Consider the following 23,108-nt stretch of genomic DNA (forward strand, 5'->3'; position numbering starts at 1 on the left):
TGTACAGTTCTCACTAAAGACCAGAGAATGAGAGAGGAAGAAGATTGCAGAGCACTGAGGAAAATAAGACTTTAATTAGCAGACAGATTTTATCCACATATTAAATATCATCTATACACATACATCCATAAATAGGAGATACACAAGTACTCAAATGTCCTGATATGAGCAAAGTTGGCACATCAGATGTTTTCAGACACTTAGAGCCCGTTGACCCGACAACAATATCAAGTGAAAACGCAAAACTTTTGCTGTGTCTTGAGTATCCATTTACATGAGAACAGTGCTCGGAGACAGATCTCAAAGGTGGAAGTTTTTGAAAGTGCCCAGAATCCATGGAAAGAGGGAAAAAAACAGCTTTTCCGAAACATTGCAACTTCTTTGCCATAGAAATGGCGGGAAATGGTTATAGTAATTAGTTGTGGTGCACATGCTCAGTAGATGGACAATAAGAACAATGTTTTCTGCCAGAGTGTCATGACTTTCCTCATCCCGGTCCCAGTCCAGATTCTCCTGGTCCTTGTAGTTTTATAGCTGACAGCCACCATGTGATTTCATTTCCAAAACAGCCAACAGCACCCACTAATGGCCCAACATGCTAGCAAAGCCGTGTTCATCATTTCAGCCGTTTCCATGTAAACGAACATCGTTTTCAAAACGTTAGTGCAAACGCAAAACTTTTCTGAAATTCAAAAACAATGCGTTTTCATTTGAAACATTGTCATATGAGCAGGGCCTTAGTTTGAATCAGACACTTTCAACATGTCATGGAACAAGCCCAGGTGAAGCCTTCAGCAACCATAAGCACAACATAATCACGTCATGCTTTCTCCTTCAATTCGGCCTCAGGAGGACAGAGGTTCCTCAGCTTGGTTAGTCGAGTTAAACACAAAAGTCCAAAAGGCGTCTTGAGTTTGCGCCCAGGTTTAATTTCGATACACCAGCAACTCCAACAACAGTCAAGTATCTATTTGTGGGTCCTTTCAGGTATTTGTCTGTTTCTCTATTTTGAAATTTTACCAGTATCAGCATTGTTGGCCTTATACTGTATTCTTGAGAGAACAGCGACATGTACCCGTCATTTTCAGGAATGAAGTTAATCTCAAACGGCACCAAGAAAGTTACTAAAATTCATTTGAATTGCACCTTCAATCGACACAGAGAGACACATAAAATTTAGACTTTAAGAAGTTTTAAATAGGGATGGACCGCTTTTGATACCAGTATTGAGTCCAACAGTGCACAAAATACTCGTCCTCAGAAAAAGCACCCCAATACAACAAGGCGAGCATTACATGACATCCTGCATCAGCAAGTCTGCCTGCAGATATATGAGAGAGGACGAGCGATGTCCACAGTCAGGAGATTCTTTAATATTAATGAGAATGACAAAAGTAAGATGGACTGTAAATTATGTTCTGATAAAACAACAGGAGGAGAAAGTATGTGCAAAATGAGAAACTTGACGTAGCGTCAGCACAGAGTCTGAGAAGGTTCATGGCAACGCAGAGCCTTCACATAGCAGCGCATGGAGCATAAATCTTACTGGCATTTAGTAAGTACTTGTATCAGTACTTGGAATGGGCAAGCTGCTAAATTTCAGTCTTCCATCTTTTAAAAAAGTGGTATTGGTGCATCTCTAATTATAAATGATCATTAAAGACATTTCCAATAAAATGGCACGTAGAGAAAAACATGGAGAGATAGTGAAGTCACAGGATCTTAAAGCAATTAAAGGCTTTCAGTAATGATGAAGATGGTGCTGTCAATGGGTCAATGGGTGAAGCAGTGGTGAGCACTCTTGATTTATAGCAGGAAGGTCTTTTTGTGTGGACTTTGAGTATCTCCCACAGTCAAAGCCATTTCTCTTTCTCTGTCTCTCATGGATTGGTGATGAATTTCTCGAGCAACCTGGTCCACAAGCATCTACGTCCGAAGAAAACTGCAAAACTTCACCTAGAAGTCCAGTGTGCAGACACAGCTGAGACAATTACTTTAGTGTGGTCAGAAAATCTCCACTCTCTAAATCTCTTTAGCACCAGGTGTTGACCTTCAGAGGCACTGGAGCAGTGCTTTGGTGACCCCTGGTGGACAACCCTATAAATAGCAATCAAAGCTTTGTGGTAGCTGAAGCTTCTTGTTGTCTTTGGTCCTGGAGAGTGGACTGTTTTCCACGCCAAAGACCTTCATTTGGCTTCTGTAAAAGCACTTCACAAACGTTTTGTGGCAATCTGCCACTGACCCGCTCATATCAGGGTGTCTGTCGACTACGTGCACACTCACAGAACTTTTCAATCACAGCTCATAAATCCACATGTTGGAAAGAAGCCTCCATGAGAAATAATTTCCTTCTCTCTCAAACAAAAGTGACTTGAGCTTCTTACTCTCCAGCAGGATTTCTAATCAACATGCCCAGACTGTTCAAACCAAAATCAAATGTCTCCTGTTATCTCCAGCTTGGCCGGGCGACTTTCTCCGAATCCCTCGAAGGAGCAGATTTGTCTGAGAAGCTGCCGCTGTCATTCCTCCGGTGTCCTTTAGGAGGTGCGAGGGAGTCTTTGGGTAATGAGCGCAGAGACGACCTGTTGCTCTGGGACCTCCTCAACTGAGAGGACAAGGAAGGGGAATCATTGAGATCCGATGACCTGGAAGAGGCAGCGACTCTGAGTGATCCAGTTCGAGTAAAAACGGAGGAGGCGTCAAGTGGGGGTGGAGAGGCAGCTGTCTTGGAAGAGGAACCTGGTGTTTGAGAGGACGGAGAAAGTGGAAGGGAGTTGCGAGTCTGTCTGAAAGAGGAGGAGGCAGTGCTTCGCGCAAACCCTGGAAGTACAGATGATGACGGGGTGGAGGCTTTGTGTAAAGGAGTAGCGGGAGCACTGACGCTACCTCCGCGAGCCTGCGAGAGCGCCCGAAGTGTGGAGCGACACATTTTCTCCTCTGGCTCCGGTTTGGCTTTCGTCGAGGTCTTGAGTCTTGACGTCGAAGATGCTTGGGTACCTGAAACAATCTGATTCTTTGAATCCTTGGGGTCAGGTGTCTTTTGGACGCTGGATCGTCGGGATGACGGCGCAGTCGCAGGTCTGTCCCCTTGTCGGGAGGAGGCATTGTGAAGGGTGGAGGGAGTGGTGGGCACTGTGACATTGGAGGATGTCCGAGCGCTACCGGAAGGCTTTTCTGGGCGTTTGACCGTGGAAGGAGCTCCTCGGCTGGTCTTGGAGATGGGCACTACCCTCCTCATGCCCTGATTCTCAGAAGTGGTGAGAGTGCGGATGGCCTTGGGTCTGCCTGTTGTCAGGGTGCTTGAAGCTGCAGGTTTTACTGCTGAAGGTCCAGTTTTAGATGTTGGGAGGTTCTTGGAGATCGGTTTAGATGAAGTTGCAAATCTTGACTTTCCATTATTCAAAGATGCACTGGTTGATTGACTGAACGTGATCTTGTTTTTGCTCTCATGAGTTGATTCTTCAGGCACCTCTGCTGAATCAGTCCTCTCCTCCACCTCATTCGTGGATGTTGTTGCTTCTTCTCCTGGTGGTTTGTCGTCCTCCAAGGCGTCTGTGGTGAGAGCCGACACCACACTGACCAAAGCGCGATCTGCAGGGTGCCACTCTGGTGGGGATACAGGAAGTGTGGAGTCATCACAACGGGAGACAGGCACCGGTTGGCTGCTGATGGGGACAGGCACTGGCTTGTCATTGGCTGGTTGAGTTTCTGAAGGTATGCGATGGGCTGGAGCAGAGGAAGATCGTTGTGACTCCTTGTCGTCACTGCTACACTGATCCTCCTCCCTTTGGGAAGGTATGTTGTGCACATTAGTCTCGCACACACCTGTGACACACCACACCACTGCCTTTTCATTTTGTCCTTCATCGTCCTCCTTCTGTGATGATGAAGAGCTTTCAGTGAGCTGCACAATTGTGTTCTGTGATGAAATGTTGACCTCCATTGAGACCTGCGATTGGTCTAATTTCTGTCTGTCTAAGCCGGTGATTGTCATGTTGTCTTGGTGAAGATTGCTGCAATGAACTCTGTTGAGGCTCAGTGGTTGAAAGTCGTTTTCAAACGCCTTCAGCTCAGGCACCAGAGTGCATTTCTCTACAACCACGGATATGTTTGCTGGCATGGCAGCATTGTGCACGAACTCCTCATTGCTGCAGGCAATCAGTCCACCTGCTGTTTTATTATTCAAGGCAGAAGAAGAGATTAAAGTTGTTGCAACGTGGCTAAAATCCGTGCCACCGCCCTCATTACCATTGTTGTTGTGGTCATATTGCTGGTTTGAGTCGGAGGTAGAATTGCCTGGAATTTTCTTTGCAAGACTGTTCACTGGAAACTCACTGTCTTTGCTGAGGTATGTGGCGGTTGCATGGTTCGTGTTTTTCGAGGCCAAAAGCCCCAAGTTAGAAACTCCTGAAGCCATGAGTCCAAGTTCAGGTGACGGGAGACCCGCGCCCAGGACTTTACGGTCGGCGGCTGCCGTCTCCAGAAACGTGCTCAGTTCTCGCTCAGCGGCGGCACAAGGTGAGCTGGACGGAGAGTTTCGAGAGCGTCGGAGGCTTCCTGAGCGCCCCAGGGGACTTTGGGAGGGGTTGATGGGCGAGCGTGGACGAGGCTTAGCGGCAAGGAGCTCCACCAGCAGCCCGGCCTCTTCCTGTCGTGACACAGCCGTTGACATGTCTGTCTCGCTGCTGCAGCGAAACCCAAAGGCTCCGCCCACCTAAGACAGGACAGCACAGTATAAATTCAATCCAACAGTTTATTTTAGAGTTTTCTGGAGCTTGGCCAAAAGTTTGTCCTCCTACCACCTCGCCTCCTGCCCAGGAGTGCCTCTTTTGCTCCTCCAGCTCCTGAATTCGCCGGCGGCGAGCTGCCTCCTTGGCCTCTCTCTCCATGTTCTCCTTCAAAGAGAAACATTACCAATTTAACTGTGGTCTAAATCAAGAGAGCTAACCACTTCGTCACCGTCTGTTCTTCAACCCACTGACGGCAGCAAATTCATCATTACAGAAAAGCCTGTTATTGTCTGATGATCATGTGACTTCACTCCATGTCTGCAGGTCATTTAATTCGAAATGTCCTTAAAGATCATTTATAAGTAGGGATGCTTCGATACCGCATTTTTTTTTTAAGGAGTAGGAGTAACCTTTAGCTACTTGAGGATACTAATTATTGATATGAGTACTTATTGAATGCCATAAACCCTAGTTTATACTTGATATACAAATGATGTGTGAATGCTATACATTGCAGCGACCCACCTCACAGTCTACAGTTAGCATAGCGTAGCGTCTATCTACACACTGAGCTGTGTGTACTGTAGATTGTAGACCAAGGGACCGAGCTCACTGTTGATGAGTGTATCAGTCAGACTTAATTCATGCTTGACATGTAGCATCACTGGTGTATGAGCCCAGAAACTCTTTAGCATGTAGCATGTAGCACATACTGAGCAGGTAAGCTAATGAGCGACATTGCTTTAACTCTGCTGCTCCAAATGTATCTGCCAATTAAGTTACTAGTGTTGTACCAACTATCTTTCTCCTCCTCTTGACATGGCGGGCAACACTGTTGACAGCAGACTTCATGTGACACTTGCCAAATTATATTGGGGAACTTTTTTCCAGTACAACTACTCTGTGCATTATCAGAGCTAATACCCGATACTGGTATTGATGACAGTGCATTCCACGTACAAAGGTATTTAAATGTTTTTTAAAAGCACAGTCGGTTGTACTTCTGTCTGTGACCACATGGCAACAGATATCAGTAGCAATGTGTGTACATTGAGGCCCAAAGGCAGAAAAACTCTAGCCTCGTAAACCAGACCCACATCCACATTTGGATTTAGTAGCTGGGGTGGGTCTGGGAACAAGCCAATGCAAACTCGGTGCAGGGGGCGTTGGCTACTCCTTTGACTGACAACGCACTTCAGCAAATCAGTGCTTCAAAACAAATACGTCATCAAAATGCGTTAGCTTCTTTAAGGGTTAGCTTTAGCTCTTTCGCTCTCGCTTCTCTACACGCAAAGACACGCAAAAACGTCTTTTTCCTGTTAGAAACTCACCAGGCGCAGACTCTTGCTCTTGCTTGATTGTTGTAATCCTTGGTATTTTTGCTGTAACTTTACTTATTGCAGCTTTCAGACGATGGTTAAAGTCTGTAATCTCCGCTACACTCAGTGATGACATCACTTCCGGTTTAGCTGCTGGAATTCGCCAAAAATATTTGAAAACAAAAAGTGGCAACGCTGATTGGCTCGGCCGTTTCATGGCCGAGCCGCATTCTCTTTCTATTGGATTGTCCCCAGACCCACCCCAGCTAATAAATCCAAATGTGGATGAGGAGTGGGCGGGGCTGGTTTACGAGGCTAGAAAAACTCTGCTAAACCGAGTTAAAATCACCAAAGTAGGCTAAATGAGACACAATATGATACAATTGGGTAATTAATGGAGGATAAAGTGATATTGCTGCTATTTCCTGCTCCCCGGTCCCCGGTCCCCCAACTCCCCGGTCGCTCTCTTAAGCATATGAAGCGTTGTAATCAGTGGATTTAGAGTTGCTCTGTTGCTAAACGATCATCCCTCAACAGCCTGAGACACCTGAGAATCCAGTACCTTGACGGCCTGGGTGAAGCGGGAGCAGAAGGTGTGGAAGATGGTGAAGCAGTCGTCCAGTCTGAACGTGTTTCGGTCCTCACAGAAGAAGTCAACCAGCTCGCTGCCCTCCATCTTCAGGTGCTGCCGGCTGCCGCGCAGCGCGCTCAGCGATGCCGTGGCACACTGAGAGGAAGCACATGCACACACACACACACACGTGCACAAACACACACACACACACACACAAATGATAAACTAAGGCACAGTTTACATGACAACGTACTTGCAGCAACTGAAAATGCAACTGTTGAAAAACGCTCAGAACTCCACCTCAAAACACCTAGAAAAAGAACTACAGAAAAGCCAAAAGTAAGCAGTAGTCATCCGATACCTGTGTGTGTGTGTGTGTGTGTGTGTGTGTGTGTGTGTGTGTGTGTGTGTGTATGTGTGTGTGTGTGTGTGTGTGTGTGTGTGTGTGTGTGTGTGTGTGTGTTACCTGCAGAAAGTGCTCCAGCTGCTGCAGAAGTTCGGAGTCCGTCTGGACACTCTCCTCCACTGAGCGCGTGCGGGATGTGAGCCACTGCAGCTCTGCATCCAGCGTTTCCACAGAGATCCTCAAAAAGAAAAAAACGTACCTGCGTCATGTCTTGAGCTTGGATAAAACTCGTCACAGCGGAGGGCACTGCCTCGCAAGGAAACGGATAGATATGGAGTGTGGACGGTGTCTCACCTGGCTGCTGCCTGGATGTGATGCAGCTTGAGAGGAAACTCCAGAAGCTTCTGGTCTTTTTTCTGAGCTTCCTGAAGGACGAAGGACAAGTCAAGGAAATGGAACCACAAGGGGCAGTTAATGACAAGGAGACAGGAAGTGAACTGAGACTGAGGTCGATAAACGACCTGGAGACCAGAAGTGACCTGACAGAAACAGTAAGCGCTCTATTTCAACAGCACAGCGCAGGGTGGTGAAGGGTCGCACAGCGGTAACTTGGAGAGGTGCAAGACGAACAAAACCAAAACTGGCATTTTTGTTGGCCTGTTAACTCCGATTATGCCAAGATTGAGGGGCTGTGCACCCGGGGGAGGTGTCGACAGATTCAGCTTGGATGACGCATCCCGTCTGGTGCTCATTTGTCTGACAGGCGCAGTACCCACACTTGGGTACTGCGCCGGTGGGGGTCTATTAGGGGCCGGCGTCTCCAAATGAAGCTCCCGGGCTGACTTTCAACCCCACCCTGGCCCTGTTCCAGAGTGTTGGCCACATTAAAGATACACAAAACCACTCAAGAAATACAAATTCTATTAAAATTATTTGGAATAATTATGGAGGATGTCTGCGTTTTTAGTCCTGTCCAATGCGTGAGCAGGGTGAGCAGGTCACACCAGGACTGAAGACATCGCCACCATTCTCTCATAATTATTTGTTTCATGTGGGACGGCCGGATTGTGTCATCGCCTGGAGGCTATGGTAGGAATTATTTCAGATACTGATATGGGTGACACGCAGAACCAGCAGCGGTTCAGTCCCAAATAGATGCTCCCCAGCTCCACTGTGCATCTGCACTGTGAGTGATCGGTTCACAGACAGGGTGATCACTTTGTGTCTGTGATTCTTTGTGCACATTTCTGTTTAAGAGTTATAATGCACACAAATCAAAAACTGTCCTGTACCTTGGGAGATTTTCTTTAGCCTCTAGATGCGTGGTGTGTGCAATGTCATGTCATTTTTCAGGCTCCCCTAGCTATTTATCTACTTCTATTTGCTGCAGATTACTTATAGAAAAAGGATATATCTTGTTGGTTTATGATCATTTGATATTAGTTTATTTTGTTTTGATTTTCTGTTTGTGATTCCCGGGGGAGGGACATCACGTTTAATCAATAAGTTTGTCTGAATTCCTTATGTCTGAATTCTTGCTTGTGTTGTATGTTGCTTTGGACAAAAGCATGAAAACACAAAGAATGTCCAGATTGCAAACACAAAAAAAAAGTCAGACCTTGTTTCCTGTTTCAAGTGAAAATGATTCGTCTTTGCAATTTAGTTTGAGAGAAGTTCCGTGTTTCCAATGCAACAGCCGAAACACTACAAACTTTGTACGTTGATCCACTAGTTGTTGCTGTTGTTTGTTTGTTGTTTTGTGTTTTCACTGGAAACCCTAAATGGTGATGAGCACCAGATGTCATTTCTCTGACCAGAGCGACGAAGTGCAGCAGGTTCATGCCCGGCTTGTTGGCCTTGGTGTCGGCCAGAGAGAGGAGCGACGACAGCTTGAAGCCCACCGCATTGCCGGCATAGCCTCCCTGTAAAAACACACACACACACACACACACACACACACACACACACACACACACACACACACACACACACACACACACGTAGTGTTTGTATCTTGTGTTCCTGTATCTGCAGAAACACACTGGTGTTTGTGTATTTCTGTTTCTAAAGTTTTTCCATTTACTTCCTTCTCCCCCTTTTTTCCCTCTTTCATTTTTTTCTCTGCCACCCTCTTTTTATGGTTAATTTTTTTCTTTTCTCTTTCCCTCTTGTACTTGATTTTATCTTTTATTTTCATCTCTTTTCTGATCCTTTGTCTCTTTTTCCATCTTTTTCTCTATTCATCCCTTTTCAGCTCTTCTTCATCCTTTTTTGTCTCTTTTCTCATCCTTTGTCATCCTATTTTATCTCTTTCCTCATCTATTGTCTCTTATCAAGCCTTCTTTCTCTTCTCTCATCCTTTTACATGCTGCTCCTTCCTTTCTTTCCCTCCTTCCCCTCCTAAAGGCGCGTCAGGCTGTTATTTTTAACTGTGTTGTGGATTTCTCTCAGCTTTTGTTTCATTATCTGGCGTTCCTCCTCATTTCTCGCCAGTCTTAATGGGTGATGAAGATCGCAGCGTGAGCAGAGCTGAATGAGGCTCGCCGAGCAGCCTGAAGGGAAATCTAGCAGCTGGAAGCCAGACTGCGTTCAGGAAGAATCGCTCCCTCATTCAATCATTCAAGCCGTTCCTTCTCCAACTCACCGCATTGAGGATGTTTCCGGCCTGCAGCACCAGGTGGAGAACGGCATGGAGCTCCTCGCAACACATCAGCTCTGCAGGGAGGAAACAGAAGAAACGTCACGCTGAAGAAAAACAGCGAACGGCTGGAAAAAGCATGTTGTCAGAGGAAAAGGAAGAATGCACAAGAAAAGAAGCTCAGAAGACTCAAAGTGATCTGCTGACATGAAGAGGATTCATTAACAAGTTCACACACACACTGCTAAAAATACTACAGGTGATGGAGGAGGAAGAGGAGGAGGAGGAGGGAGGAGACAGAGAGGAAGATGGGGAGGGAAAAAGCCACAAGGAGGAGGAGGAGGAAGAAGAAGAGAGGAGAAGGCGGAAGAGCAGGAGGAGGGAGAGGGAGAAAAGGAGGTGGGGGAACAGGAGGAGGAAGGAGGAGGAGGAAGAGGATAGAGATGAAGAGGAAGATGGGGAGGAAGAAACGCAGGAGGAGGACGAGGAAGAAGAAGAGAGGAGAAGAAAGAGGAGCAGGAGGAAGAGGAAGAAGAAAAGGAGGAACAGGAGGAGGAAGAACAAAAGAAGGATCAGAAAGAGCAGGAGGAGGAAGAGAAGGTTGAGGAGGAAGAGGAGCAGGAGGAAGAGGAGGAGGAGGAGCTCCTCATCATCCTGAGATGGCGTGAAGCCTGGACGGCGTTGGGTGTGGTGCCGCCGCTGGCAGCTGGTCACCTCTGGCGGCGGAGCGAAGGATCTGAATGTCGCGCTTCATGACCTCCACGGCCGAGGGGAAGTCCTCCTTCAGCAGCATGGACTCGATGCGGACCGGGTAGCTGGGAACAGACGACAGGCAACACGTTTCCAAAGAAACACTACGGTCCATCTGCACTTCCTGAGGACCTCTGGCTCCGTTAGCTTAAACCGCGGCAGCCGTTCAGCTCTGAACTCTCAGCGCCATGTTCGATTCCGGTTCACCTGGTCCCCCCGTCCTCACCTGGGCAGCTGGACGAGCATGTGCATGAAGGAATCGGCGAGCGGCAGCTTGGACACGTCTCCGCGGTACGCTCTCAGCTTCGCCACCTTCACAGAAAAGACGGTGAGACGCTCATGTGAAGGTCAAAAGGTTACCCGTCCCGTCGTGGCATCACCTCCTCGGTCTCCGGCAGCAGCTTCAGCAGCTCCCTCAGAGGCTCCGCCCCAAAGGCCTCGCTGTTGCCACGGCGAAGGTCCTCTATGATGGTCTGATTGGGCCTGCGAGACAGAAGTTTAGTCATAAATACAGACGGCCGTGTGTCGTGACGGCGCTCCGCGGCTCCCTCATGCCTCCATGTCTCTCCGAGTGTTTGGTAAGCAGTCGGTTCCGACGTGTTGACACAACCGAAGCTTCACGTCACTCCACTGCAGTCTGGACCCATACCTTACCTCCCATTTCTAGGGCGCATTACTTTTGACGGTTTGAAGAAAAGAGGCAAAACTTTCCTCTAATTTTGTGTCTGTTTACGTGACAACAGACTCAATGAAAAAGCAACTTTAGGGAAACGTTCTAACTTCATCTCCATGGAAACGGGGGAACTTTTTCATGATTCTGTCCACCAGAAAAACGAGACTTTTTGATCACAATCAGGTTCTGTTTTCAAGGAAATCGCAAGAACATTCAAGATCTGTTCATGAAGAAAACAACATTGTGAAAGTGCTCAGGCTTTTGAAAATGCCTGGCCATGAGGACACTCTGGATGGAACTCCTGATGCGCAGAGATTGAGATGAGACTGGATGGAGTAAAGCTGCCAGCAGGGCCACATCTGTTTACCCATCACACCTCGGGACGAGGGCGAGGAAACACACCCGACACCTGGAAACTGGGAGAACCGGCTGGCGTTGGGCCGCAGGACGTTTACACAGCACCGACTGAAACATTTTGTTCTGCTGGGGAAACAACAAGGTGTGTGTGTGTGTGTGTGTGTGTGTGTGTGTGTGTGTGTGTGTGTGTGTGTGTGTGTTTCAGATTTACCTCTTGAACTGTTTGAGGAAAATGCCCACGTTCATCCCTCGCTTGGAGTCCAGTATGGAGACCTGACAGAGGGGGGGTCATCCTGAGGTCACGGTGGAAACTGTCCACACACACCTTCAACAAACACCAGCCGCACGCCACCCTGTCACCACACACACACTCACACACACCTCCTCCTTGGCCTCCCTGAAGGAGCCCCTGGTCCTCCCGCCTCTGCTCAGCGGCGCCGCGGCATCGGGCTGCCGCTCGCTGTGGCCGAACAGCTCCTCTACGGTCTGGACGTCGATCTGGTACTGCTGCTGCTCGCCGCCCTGAGTCCACACATTGGCCCGCCCCCTCACCTGCAACACACACTCCTCTCAGGGACCCTTCAGGAATTTCCCAAATGTTTTTAACCCCAACAATGTTAATTTTTATTCTATTAGTTTAAATGTAAAAATTCTCTATAATTTATTAATTTAATTTATGTAATTTGTTTAAATTAATAAAGGAATACAGTCTATTTATATGATTAAACATTTATTTAATGTGTTTAAAAATAATTTGTTTAAAATTAATGTATGAATGTTTTATTCATTTCATAATTACATTTTCATTTGATTTGTTTAACTATGTTTTACTGAGATAAAAAAAATAAGAAATTAATAAAATAAATAATTTCTAAGTCATTCAGTTGCTAAATAATCCTGTATTCCTCATCAATAGGGTCCAAATATCAGAAACTGTGATTGTTGTCTTGTGTGTCCATCTAAACAAGCTTTTAGACGCCAACCTATTTTTGGACCACGGACCGATTTTACACAACACCATTAATTGGCGGAACGGCTGCACCATAATGAGGGTTTAACGATGCATGAACGAAAATAAATAAGAGCCAGAAAAAGTGAGGCATTTTAGAAAATAAAGCTCAAGGCAGGCACATGGAAATTACACTTTCAGAATAAACTTTCTATTGTCTCTGTGGGCCTGGTACCAAATGATCCATGGACCAGTACCAGCAGATCCTGCTCAAAGTTACTGAAAATGCAAGCTTCTGAGTGTTGTTGTCATGTAAACAGATAGCCAAAACGCAACGAAAGCATCGCGTTGTCATGGAAACGCAGCCTGAATGAGAGTGGACGGGGTGAGGTGTGTTGTGGGTCTACCTGCTCCTCAGGTATGGTCTTCCAGAAGAAACTCCTCACCCTCCTCTTCTTCAGCCCCACTGCGGGGTCTCCCAGGCCTGGAAGGAGGGGCGGCATGAGAGGAGGAGGAGGTGGAGGAGGAGGAGGAGGCGGTGGAGCAGGAGGTGCAGGAGGAGGAGTCTGGACATCTGGTGACCTCGCTGGAGGTCGGCCGGGTGACTCGCTCTCACCGTCCGGCGACACGCTGCCCATCACGTGCATCCCGGCAGCCGATTGGACGGAAGAGGGCAGAGGAGGCGTGGCCGGTCAGCACGTTGACGGGTGACCATGGCGAGCGGCGGCGTCACCGTGATGAAGGCGGCTCATTGCAGTCCGCGACGAAGGAGGACGAAGAGATCTCAGCTGAAAAGAGAAAGATTAAACCAAAATTAAAAAGAAAAATAAAACATTCACTTCACGGGAATCAATACCAGGATCGAGTCCAATCAAGCTACAACTCCCCGTCATGTTACCAGCAGTACCATGACTATAACCAGTGATCTTAAGCTAACATCTTGAATTAGCATTTAGCAAAATTTGACTACAAACCACCTTAGAACAGGTCCTGCAGCAATTAAGTAATGATCGTTGCTAATTTAGGTTCATGATGATGGGGTAAAAGACTTTATACGGTTCTAGTCTTATTCCAGGATAGTCCCGGATTATAGATGCTATAAGATGCAGACCATCCCCCCGGTCCAGGAGTCAGAACCCAGAGGTCCAGGGTCCCACCCAGACCTCCGGGGTCCCACCCAGATGAAGGGGAAGGGGGCCCATCCATCCAACAGCTCCTCAACACTGGCTCAGGACATCCATATATGGCTCGCATCGTGTTTGGACCAAATTCCTGAATGAATTAAAAATTCAAGCCGGACGCCAGCGGAGCGCCTTCATGTGGATGAGCAGCGATGAAATAAAGATGAACGGTTGGAAGTCAGAGTGTCACGTCACCTCGTCTCACACAACCACGTTTCTGGCGGCAAATGTTCAACTCAGCTATACTAATGACCAGGTGTGTGTGATGCGAGATGACGCTGTTCCAACTACACCCTTCATTGTGGAATCACTCTTTAAAACTCAAAGCACTGAGGTAACAACAGACAGAACCTTCATGACTAAAGTCTGTCTTCAAGAATATCTCGAAATTTCTAGACCGTTTTCAACTTCTACATTGTCTAAGTTCCAGAACATATCAAAGTAGGAGAACCCTGCAGAATTCTCTAAACCTGAGTTTGAATATGTCAGTTCCAGAGTGCTTCGGAGTTCTAGAATCTGTCAGAAGTTCAGGAGTCTGTTAGAAGTTTTCCAATGTGTGCGAACTTGAAGAATGTCTGAATTCAAGAATCTTAAAAGTGTAGAATGAGTTGCTTTTGTGAACACACACACACACACACACACACACACACACACACACACAAACACACAGAAAAAGAGCTGAAGCGTTAGTTTAGTTTGCTATGTTAGCTGCGTTTGTCACTGAAACAGGAAGTCAAACATGAAGTCGGGAGGATTTTCAGTGGAGTCTGGTGACCTGGTGCCTGTAAACACTGTAAACACTGCAAACAATGACAGTTTGTTTACGAGGTGGACAACGGAACTGGGTCACTGTGTGTGTGTGTGTGTGTGTGCGTGTGTTGACTCCTCTTTCACAAACTTCACTCTCCTTCTATAAACCGGAGCGACGTCATCGTCGTCCAATCACGGGACTTCAGAGAGCGCTGGTCGTCGGGCCTCGCCCACTGACCCGGTTCACACGCAGCGCTTCAACCGTAAATGAGGGGAGCCCAGTCTTTAGTCCAGCGATGCTGCCTGTCAGCCTGGGAATGCTAACTGCTACAGAGCTGAGAAAACGACTGACCTGCATAAAAATACACTTATTATTTCTACAAGCGAGCGACTGTTCATTCATCCTCAAATCCTCAACACTCGTCTTATAGATGCAATCAGTTAGCCTGGAAATGCTAAATCACAAATGCCAGTAGCTAGCTGAATAATCACCTCTTGCATGAAAGTGCTTGATGCTAGCGTGGGAATGCTAGCTACTAAGTGGAGAACATGAGCCTTCGGGCACTTTTGACATTGGTCGTGACTTATTTACGTCAACAGGAAGTCATTTCAACCTTTGAAACTTTTTTCAGCCTTTCATCAACTTTTTCATGTTCATAGGATTTTTCAAAACTCCTCTTCCCGCATCTTTCTTACATTGAATTTATTTATAACCTCCACCAGGAGGTTATGTAATCACGTCGGTTTGTTGGTTTGTTGGTTGGTTGGTTTGTTAGCAAGATCCCGGAAAAAGTAAAGGACAGATTGCAATGAAACTCTGTGGAAAAGTGGGTCTTGGGCTAACTTAGAATCCATAAAATTTTGGTGATGATCCGGATCACTGTCTGGATCCAGGAATTTTTTAAAGGATTCTTTATCATTGAGAGATAGGGAGTCTTTCACATGGTTGGGCAGGCCTGCCGACAGGGGGCGACAAACGCCTGGTTCACACAGGACGCGCCGCTTCCGATGCGGAAGTGGAAGCGCCGAGCACCGACTTTCAGGTCGGTGCCCCTGTTAACCTATCTGACGGTTCTGACGCGGCCGCTCCGCTCCTCTCTATTTTTTCTGCAAGTCTCGCACCGTGTCCCGCCAGTTGTAAAGCTGGACAGAGCAGATCGCACCAGACAGGAAGTCGGGAACAGAAAATACGAGAGAATCTGGTCAATTTTCAAATTAAAATCAAGTAAAATAACAAATTATGTTGCTTTTTGGTTTTCCTTTTCACATAAACACACACACACACACACACACACACACACACACACACACACACACACACACACACACACACACACACACACACACACACACACACACACACACAGGGAGAGAGGATGACAGAGAGAGGCACCGCACACTGCAGCGCTCCGCTCCGATCACACCCCTGATCACAATGTGGTTTTATTATATATGGTGTTCTTATGGTTGTTGGTGACTGATTTGAGCTGTGGTGGAGGTCTGCGCTCTCTGAGTGCCAAATTCCAGTTTATTATTTATTTGATAGGGACAGTGCACATGAATAAACATCTGCATTGCCAGACAATAACAGGCGTAAATATGCCGGATCATAGCCACAAGGCTAATTTACATCCGAATAACTTTGGCACTACAGCTTTATAAAGATTCACATTTTCCTCCTGTTCTTTTCATTACATCCAGTTCTTCCAAGGCTCTTTTTAAAGAAACCGTCTCGACTTGAGTCCAACACTTGCATCCAACGGCCATCTTCTAATATGCTCAACAGGACAAGAGAACGAGCGTATTATAGAACATATAACCGAGCATATAAATTAAGTTTCATTTGTAATAGTTATTTAAATGTAAAACATCCATCCATCCATCCATTTTCTACCGCTTATCCGGGGCCGGGTCGCGGGGGCAGCAGTCTCAGCAGGGATGCCCAGACTTCCCTGTCCCCAGACACTTCCTCCAGCTCCTCTGGGAGGATCCCAAGGCGTTCCCAGGCCAGCCGAGAGACATAGTCTCTCCAGTGTGTCCTGGGTCTTCCCCGGGGTCTCCTCCCAGTGGGACATGCCCGGAACACCTCCCTAGGGAGGCGTCCAGGAGGCATTCTAAACAGATGTCCGAGCCACCTCAGCTGGTTCCTCTCGATGTGGAGGAGTAGCAGCTCTACTCCGAGCTCCTCCCTGGTGACTGAGCTCCTCACCCTATCTCTAAGGGAGCGCCCAACCACCCTAAGGAGGAAGCTCATTTCAGCCGCTTGTATCCGGGATCTTGTCCTTTCGGTCATGACCCAAAGCTCATGACCATAGGTGAGGGTGGGAACGTAGATTGACCGGTAAATCGAGAGCTTCGCCTTTCGGCTCAGCTCCTTCTTCACCACGACGGACCGATACAACGACTGCATCACTGCAGCCGCTGCACCAATCCGCCTGTCAATCTCACGCTCCATCCGTCCCCCACTCGTGAACAAGACCCCAAGATACTTGAACTCCTCCACTTGGGCTCGGGTCTCTCCACCAACCTGGAGGGGGCAAGCCACCTTCCTCCGGTCGAGGACCATGGCCTCGGATTTGGAGGTGCTGATCCTCATCCCTGCCGCTTCACACTCGGCTGCAAACCGCCCCAGTGCATGCTGTAGGTCCGGGTTCGATGAAGCCAACAGGACAACATCATCTGCAAAAAGCAGAGATGAAATCCTGTGGTTCCCGAACCGGACCCCCTCCAGCCCCTGGCTGCACCTAGAAATTCTGTCTATGAAGATTATGAACAGAACCGGTGACAAAGGGCAGCCCTGCCGGAGTCCAACATGCACTGGGAACAGGTCCGACTTACTGCCGGCAATGCGGACCAGACTCCTACTCCGGTCATACAGAGACCGGACGGCCCTTAACAAGGGGCCCCGGACTCCGTATTCCCGGAGCACCCCCCACAAGACACCACGAGGGACACGGTCGAATGCCTTCTCCAAATCCACAAAACACATGTGGACTGGTTGGGCAAACTCCCACGAACCCTCGAGCACCCTATGGAGGGTATAGAGCTGGTCCACTGTTCCACGACCAGGACGATCCAGAGCCTCATGACGCCCAGTCCACATTCTGCTGGTCCTGGTTCATACTCTCCTGGTCTCCGTCCGTATCATCTTGGACTTTTACAGTTGACAGTCCCTCAAATGCTCAATAGATTTCACTTCTGTAGCTCATTTCAGCAGTGATCTAAACTCTTCACAATGTCCATCACATTCACACAGCCGCCATGCAGGACCTCACTGTGTCCACTGGCAGCAGTTCGTGGTTCCACGTCTTGCTCAAAGACACACGCCCACATGTGGAAAAAAGGGAGAGAAGGAATCAAACCTGCAACCTTTCATCCCAGAGACGACTGCTCAACCAGCCCCTGTCTTATTCAAAACATACTGACTCACAGAAGATGAACTTTCTTCATATTTCAGACGTTTGGCTGAATGAAGACCTGAACGTGACCCATCCATGTTCCTGCTAAAGTTTAATATCAAACCAGAAACAGACCGGTAGACTTGTTTTGTGTTCTATTTTCCAGATTTCATTCATTTGTACTCCAGTTCGTCGAACAGGTGAAATAGTTTTAAAAAACAGTCGTTGTGAAGCTCTGGAACAACATGAACATGTTTCAATAAATACAGCGATTCCAGAAAACTTAACAATAATCGGGATGAGAGAGGAAGTTTCACGAGACTGACACACACACACACACACACACACACACACACACACACACACACACACACACACACACACACACACACACACACACACACACACACACACACACACACACACACACACACACACACACACACACACACACACACACACACACACACGAACCATTGACAAATATTGACACTACAAATAAATTCATCTGACCTCTCCCCTGTCACACAGGAAAGAACAAACAGACACACACAACACACACACACACACACACACACACACGATAACTAACAGAACAAACCAGAGGTGATTTAACTGTTTATTTAAGCTCGTTGTCACAGCAGTAATAACCCCGGTTTGATTCCGGAACTTTCTTTTACTTTTACTGTTACTAAGCTCGAACTGACCGTGTGGGGATTTTCTGCAGGTTTTGAAAATGACATAGTTTCAAGTTGCTCCACTAGTTGGCGCTGCTGTTTGTTTTTGCAATGAAAACACACACACACTGCAGAGAACGAGACACAATAAACATTAAAAGTGAAATAAATAATATTGCATCGCATGGTGTTCTTCCCCCCTCCCTCTCAGCGAGGGTCCTGCAGCTTGACAGTTCAGCAGTTTTTAGGGGTGTCGCACTGACAGCGCAAACGTAAAATACAGAATGCTGCGATGCTCGTTTGGTAACCTTGGCAACTCGCATATGATTGGCTCTGAAACCAGAAAGATGAGACAGTCTATAAGAAGCAGGAAGTAGTGACGGGCTACAGGAAACAGCAAGTAGTGATGGTCTAAACCAGGGGTGTGCAACCTGCAGCTCTGGAGCCACATTTGGCTCTTTAGTCCCTCTGTAGCGGCTCCATGAAGCCTTCATGACATGATACGTGAATAAACATTTGACTTATTTTTGAATTATTATAAGATTAATCACTATTGGTTCAAAAGGGATTCAAAAAAGGTTCAAGTTGTTATTTATTTGCATGTGAATGATCTGTGTGCTGCTGGACACCGGAATTTCTCCCTTGGGAGATTAATAAAGTTTTATCTATCCATCTATCTAAGTAAAATTGGGAAAAATAACAAAATCCCAAGAAATGGGAAAAAAGAAATGATAGAACCTGGAATGTCTACAATTTTCAACTTAAGAAGATGAAATATGGCAGGAAAAAAAAACACACCAAACTGTTCAAAAAGAGGTAAAATTGCTAAAACAGCTAAAATTTCAAAACTGTTAACAAAAAAGTTTGAAAAGAAAAACAAAACTCTTAAAATCAGGCACAAACATAGGTTCAGTGTAAATACTCACTATTCTGAACTTCATGAATGCATATATATGTGTATATATATATATATATATATATATATATATATATATATATATATATATGTAGTTTTTGTTTGTTCATCAAAACCAAGGATGAAGCCTCCCGAGCGGCATTCACTTCATTTTAATGGTTAAATGTTCTTAATGGCTCCAGAACAACTTGACTTGACAATCACTAAAATGGCTCTGTTGGTCATAAAGGTTGTAGAAGCCTGGTCTAAACCCTTGCTATGAAGATGCTCCAGCTCATAACTCTCAGATCGAAAGAAAAAAAACTTGACCAAGACATTGTTGATGAAGACAGATTGTTTAAAGGGAATGTTTCTTCTATGACATGTGACAAATGGGAATAGTTTTTTAATTATTTTTATAGTAAGATTCTTACTTTTTGCACTTTTAACAATGGAGAACATGGACATTCAAATGGACAGAACACCAAGTTGGATTGTCATTACAGTGACGGTCAACTCAAACTACCAAGTCCAGGAGAATCTGGACCAGGGGAATGTGGACTGGGAGCAGGGTTAGTCAGGGTTCAGTTCCTTTGTGAGCAGACAAACGCATGGCGGTCTCCTTTATGGTTTCTTGGATCTGTGCTTCACGTCAGCTTGTCTTCTGGGATGCTTCTCTCAGTATTTCCTGTCAAATCGGCTGTTTTTCCTTCGGCGTCCTGCTTGTTTCCAGCCGAGTCGTGAGACTGAGAGCCTGACGGAGAGCAGACGGTGTGAACAGTAACATCACCTCCAGAAGCGTCTGATTATCAACCTGACGACTTCACACCGGAGCTGCTGCCTGAGCTCCACAAGTTAATTAGACACCGAGCATCAAAAAAAGAGAAAGCGAGCTGCCACAGCAGCATGTGAGTCACAGCCTGCTTCTCTTCCTCTTTTTTCTGTCTGGTCTCAGGTGTGAACGCTCCTCCAGCACTGACAGACTGACGTTAACGTTTCAGGAAACTTCCTAGATACATTCCGCTGTCAGCCAATGGAAAATACTGAGAAAACCATTAAATTCCAAGAAGTCACAGTAATTTGAGCAGTGGTGGCTGGTGGTAAACATCTCAGGTGGAGCATGTCGTCATTATTCAAGACTCATTTAAATACATTATAAACCAGATGGCGTTCTAAACGTAGTCATCAAACTGTATATCATTCATTTATTCTGTTAATCATTTGTTAAAAGCTGACTTTTCTTAAACATCACAGGGTCAGAAAAAAAAATTGCATTGTCAGTGTTTTCCAATATCGCACAGCTCTACCAGCCACCACGGGTTTTGGGTTCTGTTTCCGTGACAACAGAGCTCCAAACCACTGGAAAGGCAACATTTTGAAAACGTCGCCATGGGAATGAGCAAAATGCTACTTTTTTGAAAAAGCTTTGCTGGATCTCCACAGAAACAGTGAAAACTCTGCTCCTGGTCCTGATCCTGCTCCTGGTCCTGACCATAGCGACGAGTTGAAAGACACATGGTCAGCAGACGGACAATCAGAACTATGTTTTCCTCCAGAGATTCATGACTTCCAGTCCATATATTCCTGGTCCTGGTTCCAGTCCTGATCCTCCTGGACTTGGTAGTTTTAGTTGACAGTCACTGTAATAACAACCCAGCCTGGCGTTCTGTCCATATGAATGTCTGTGTTATCCATTGTTAATGCTTAGAGTGTGTTGTTCTCTGCAGCATGTGTGTGATTTCATTACAAAGCAAACAGCAGCACCAACTAGTGGACCAACATGAGAACTGCTTTGTTTTCATCGTTTCTGCCATTTTCACAAAAACCTGAAACTTTTCTGGAACAAAATTCAGAGGTTATGTAAACGAGGCCCGATTGCAAAACAGATTGAATTCATTTTTTCCTCAACATGACAGCATGAAATATGTTTTTTTGGGAATTGCAGCAAACTCTTCAAAACAGAAAACCAAGGAGTCACATGCAGATCAGCATTCCCAACTTTGCTCAACACTTTCAGGCTGAAGCCATTTTGAAGATGAGGCCTCCAGTGGAACAACACATTGACACACACACACACACACACACACACACACACACACACACACACACACACACACACACACACACACACACACACACACACACACACACTGTATTTAATGCACTAATAAATCAGGAACTAATAGCCAAAACTCCATAAAAAAGCCAAGATTCAATACCAGCTAAGAAATAGTTATAAAAGTCACAAAAAAGAACTATCAGAAAACCAATTTAAAGAGAACTGTGTGCATACTGGTCAAGAAGGATGTTCATGTACGACTAATCAACACATCAAGACTCAGTACTGAGAGCCAAAGAGGAGAGATGTTCACTAGGAATGAGAATCTAATAGAATTGTTCAGTAGAGTGATCCACTGGATCGCCAGAAAGGAGCCGTCAAATTAAAACTGGCACAATCAGAAATACTTCATAAAGATTCATCAGGGTATATATTTAAGTATATAAAATAAATCCTGAATGTCCAAAAGTCTGAAGAAAGCTGAAGTACCTGAATTAAAACCAGAGGTCAGACATGAAGCACCATGGTCACCATGGCAACCGCGACACCAAAAGACCCAAATGTCACAGAGGTCAAATCTCAAGACATATAAATCTATTTCAAATGCTGGAGAAAAAAGTTTATTTACTTCTGTACATATAAATATAAGTTTTATATTTTCTTTATTTTCTTAATACTGTTTTTTCTCATTGCTTTATTGTCAGTTTTTGTTTCTTGTTTTTTGACGTTTAAACTAAAAAAAATAATTTTTAATGTTTAAAGATTTGGCAGTTTTACGTTTTTTGTTTTTATGTATTTCATTTTTGTTTATTTTTTTTTTCAAAAAGTATTTAATGTTTTGTGATATTATGTTTTTTAACATTTGTTTTTTTCGAAGTTTTTTAACGATTTTTTTTATGTTTGCAATATTTTGGATGTTTTATGTAAAAAAAAAAAAAAATGAAATTAACACTCATATTTGGTGATCAGCAGTTTTGAAATCCTGGTCATCCAGTAACTTTACTCGTTACTTTGCAATAAAAGTAGCGACCCGAAGCGCCTCATATTTACTGAATATACAAATAAATAGAGCATATTAAACACACTAACATCGCTTCAAGTGTGAAATAAAAACAGGCCGAAATGTTGCAGAGTTCATCCTGCGTCTGAGCAGGTATTGTAAAAATAATATGCGGACGCGTTGGAGGAGAATTGTGCGTTTTCTGAAAAAATGTCGAATTTTCCAGGGAGTCTGGTGGGAGACGCTCCGCCGCGCAGCAGCGTCTGTTTCCCCGGAGCCTGATGAGCCCGGTGAGAGCCGCGGGGAGCCCCGGGGAGCCGCGGGGCTCTCCCACGATACGACCCACGTTAAAACCGCCTCCGCGTGAGTTTTCCTCGAGCCGTTCACTCACCGGGGGGACCGCGTCCTGCACCGTGCCGAAATCCCGTCCGAAAACGTCCGATTCTCGCGCAGAGCGACGCTGTTAAAAGTCCGCGTGCGTCCGCCGGCAGCGCGCGTTGACTGAGCGAACGGCGCGCGCTGGGCGGCGATCACGCTCCGTCTGCGCGTGCGTGCGTGCTGAACAGATTATGAGGGAACGCCCACCTGTCAGTGTGTGCTGGGTCCAGATAAGCTCGAAGAGGGGAAGACCAGGGGGACAAGCAGGGGGACCAGGAGAGACCAGGGGGACCATGACGAGGGGGGGACCAGCAGGGGGACCAGGAGAGACCAGCATGGGGACCGGAAGGACCAGTAGGAGCAGGAGGATCAGGAGAGAACAAGAGAGACCAGGATGACTATGACCAGGAGGACTAGGACAGACCAGGAAGACC

At 46.2% G+C, this 23,108-nt stretch overlaps 2 protein-coding genes across 3 annotated transcripts in view; one reads left to right on the forward strand and one right to left on the reverse strand.

The window, feature by feature from the left end:
- The window catches only part of LOC115380944 (NACHT, LRR and PYD domains-containing protein 14-like), a 148,769-nt gene that overhangs the window by 6,859 nt on the left and 118,802 nt on the right, over nt 1–23,108 (forward strand). The window lies entirely within an intron of this gene.
- LOC115380901 (FH2 domain-containing protein 1-like) lies at nt 54–22,818 on the reverse strand. 2 transcript variants are annotated; one of them, XM_030082200.1, is made up of 14 exons: nt 22,688–22,818; nt 12,744–13,124; nt 11,769–11,939; nt 11,599–11,660; nt 10,738–10,840; nt 10,584–10,669; nt 10,322–10,422; nt 9,614–9,684; nt 8,784–8,891; nt 7,324–7,394; nt 7,090–7,207; nt 6,612–6,776; nt 4,803–4,895; nt 54–4,714 (listed from the first exon to the last, which is right to left on the reverse strand). In XM_030082200.1, the coding sequence occupies exons 2-14, from the start codon at nt 12,981–12,983 to the stop codon at nt 2,447–2,449; spliced, it is 3,657 nt and encodes a 1,218-aa protein (XP_029938060.1). In that variant the 5' UTR covers nt 12,984–13,124; nt 22,688–22,818; the 3' UTR covers nt 54–2,446. The 2 variants fall into 2 exon arrangements, with proteins under 2 accessions (XP_029938060.1, XP_029938050.1); XM_030082190.1 differs by having other exon boundaries at nt 4,800–4,895.

Source organism: Salarias fasciatus, chromosome 3 (assembly GCF_902148845.1).
Source record: "Salarias fasciatus chromosome 3, fSalaFa1.1, whole genome shotgun sequence".
Taxonomy (NCBI): domain Eukaryota; kingdom Metazoa; phylum Chordata; class Actinopteri; order Blenniiformes; family Blenniidae; genus Salarias; species Salarias fasciatus.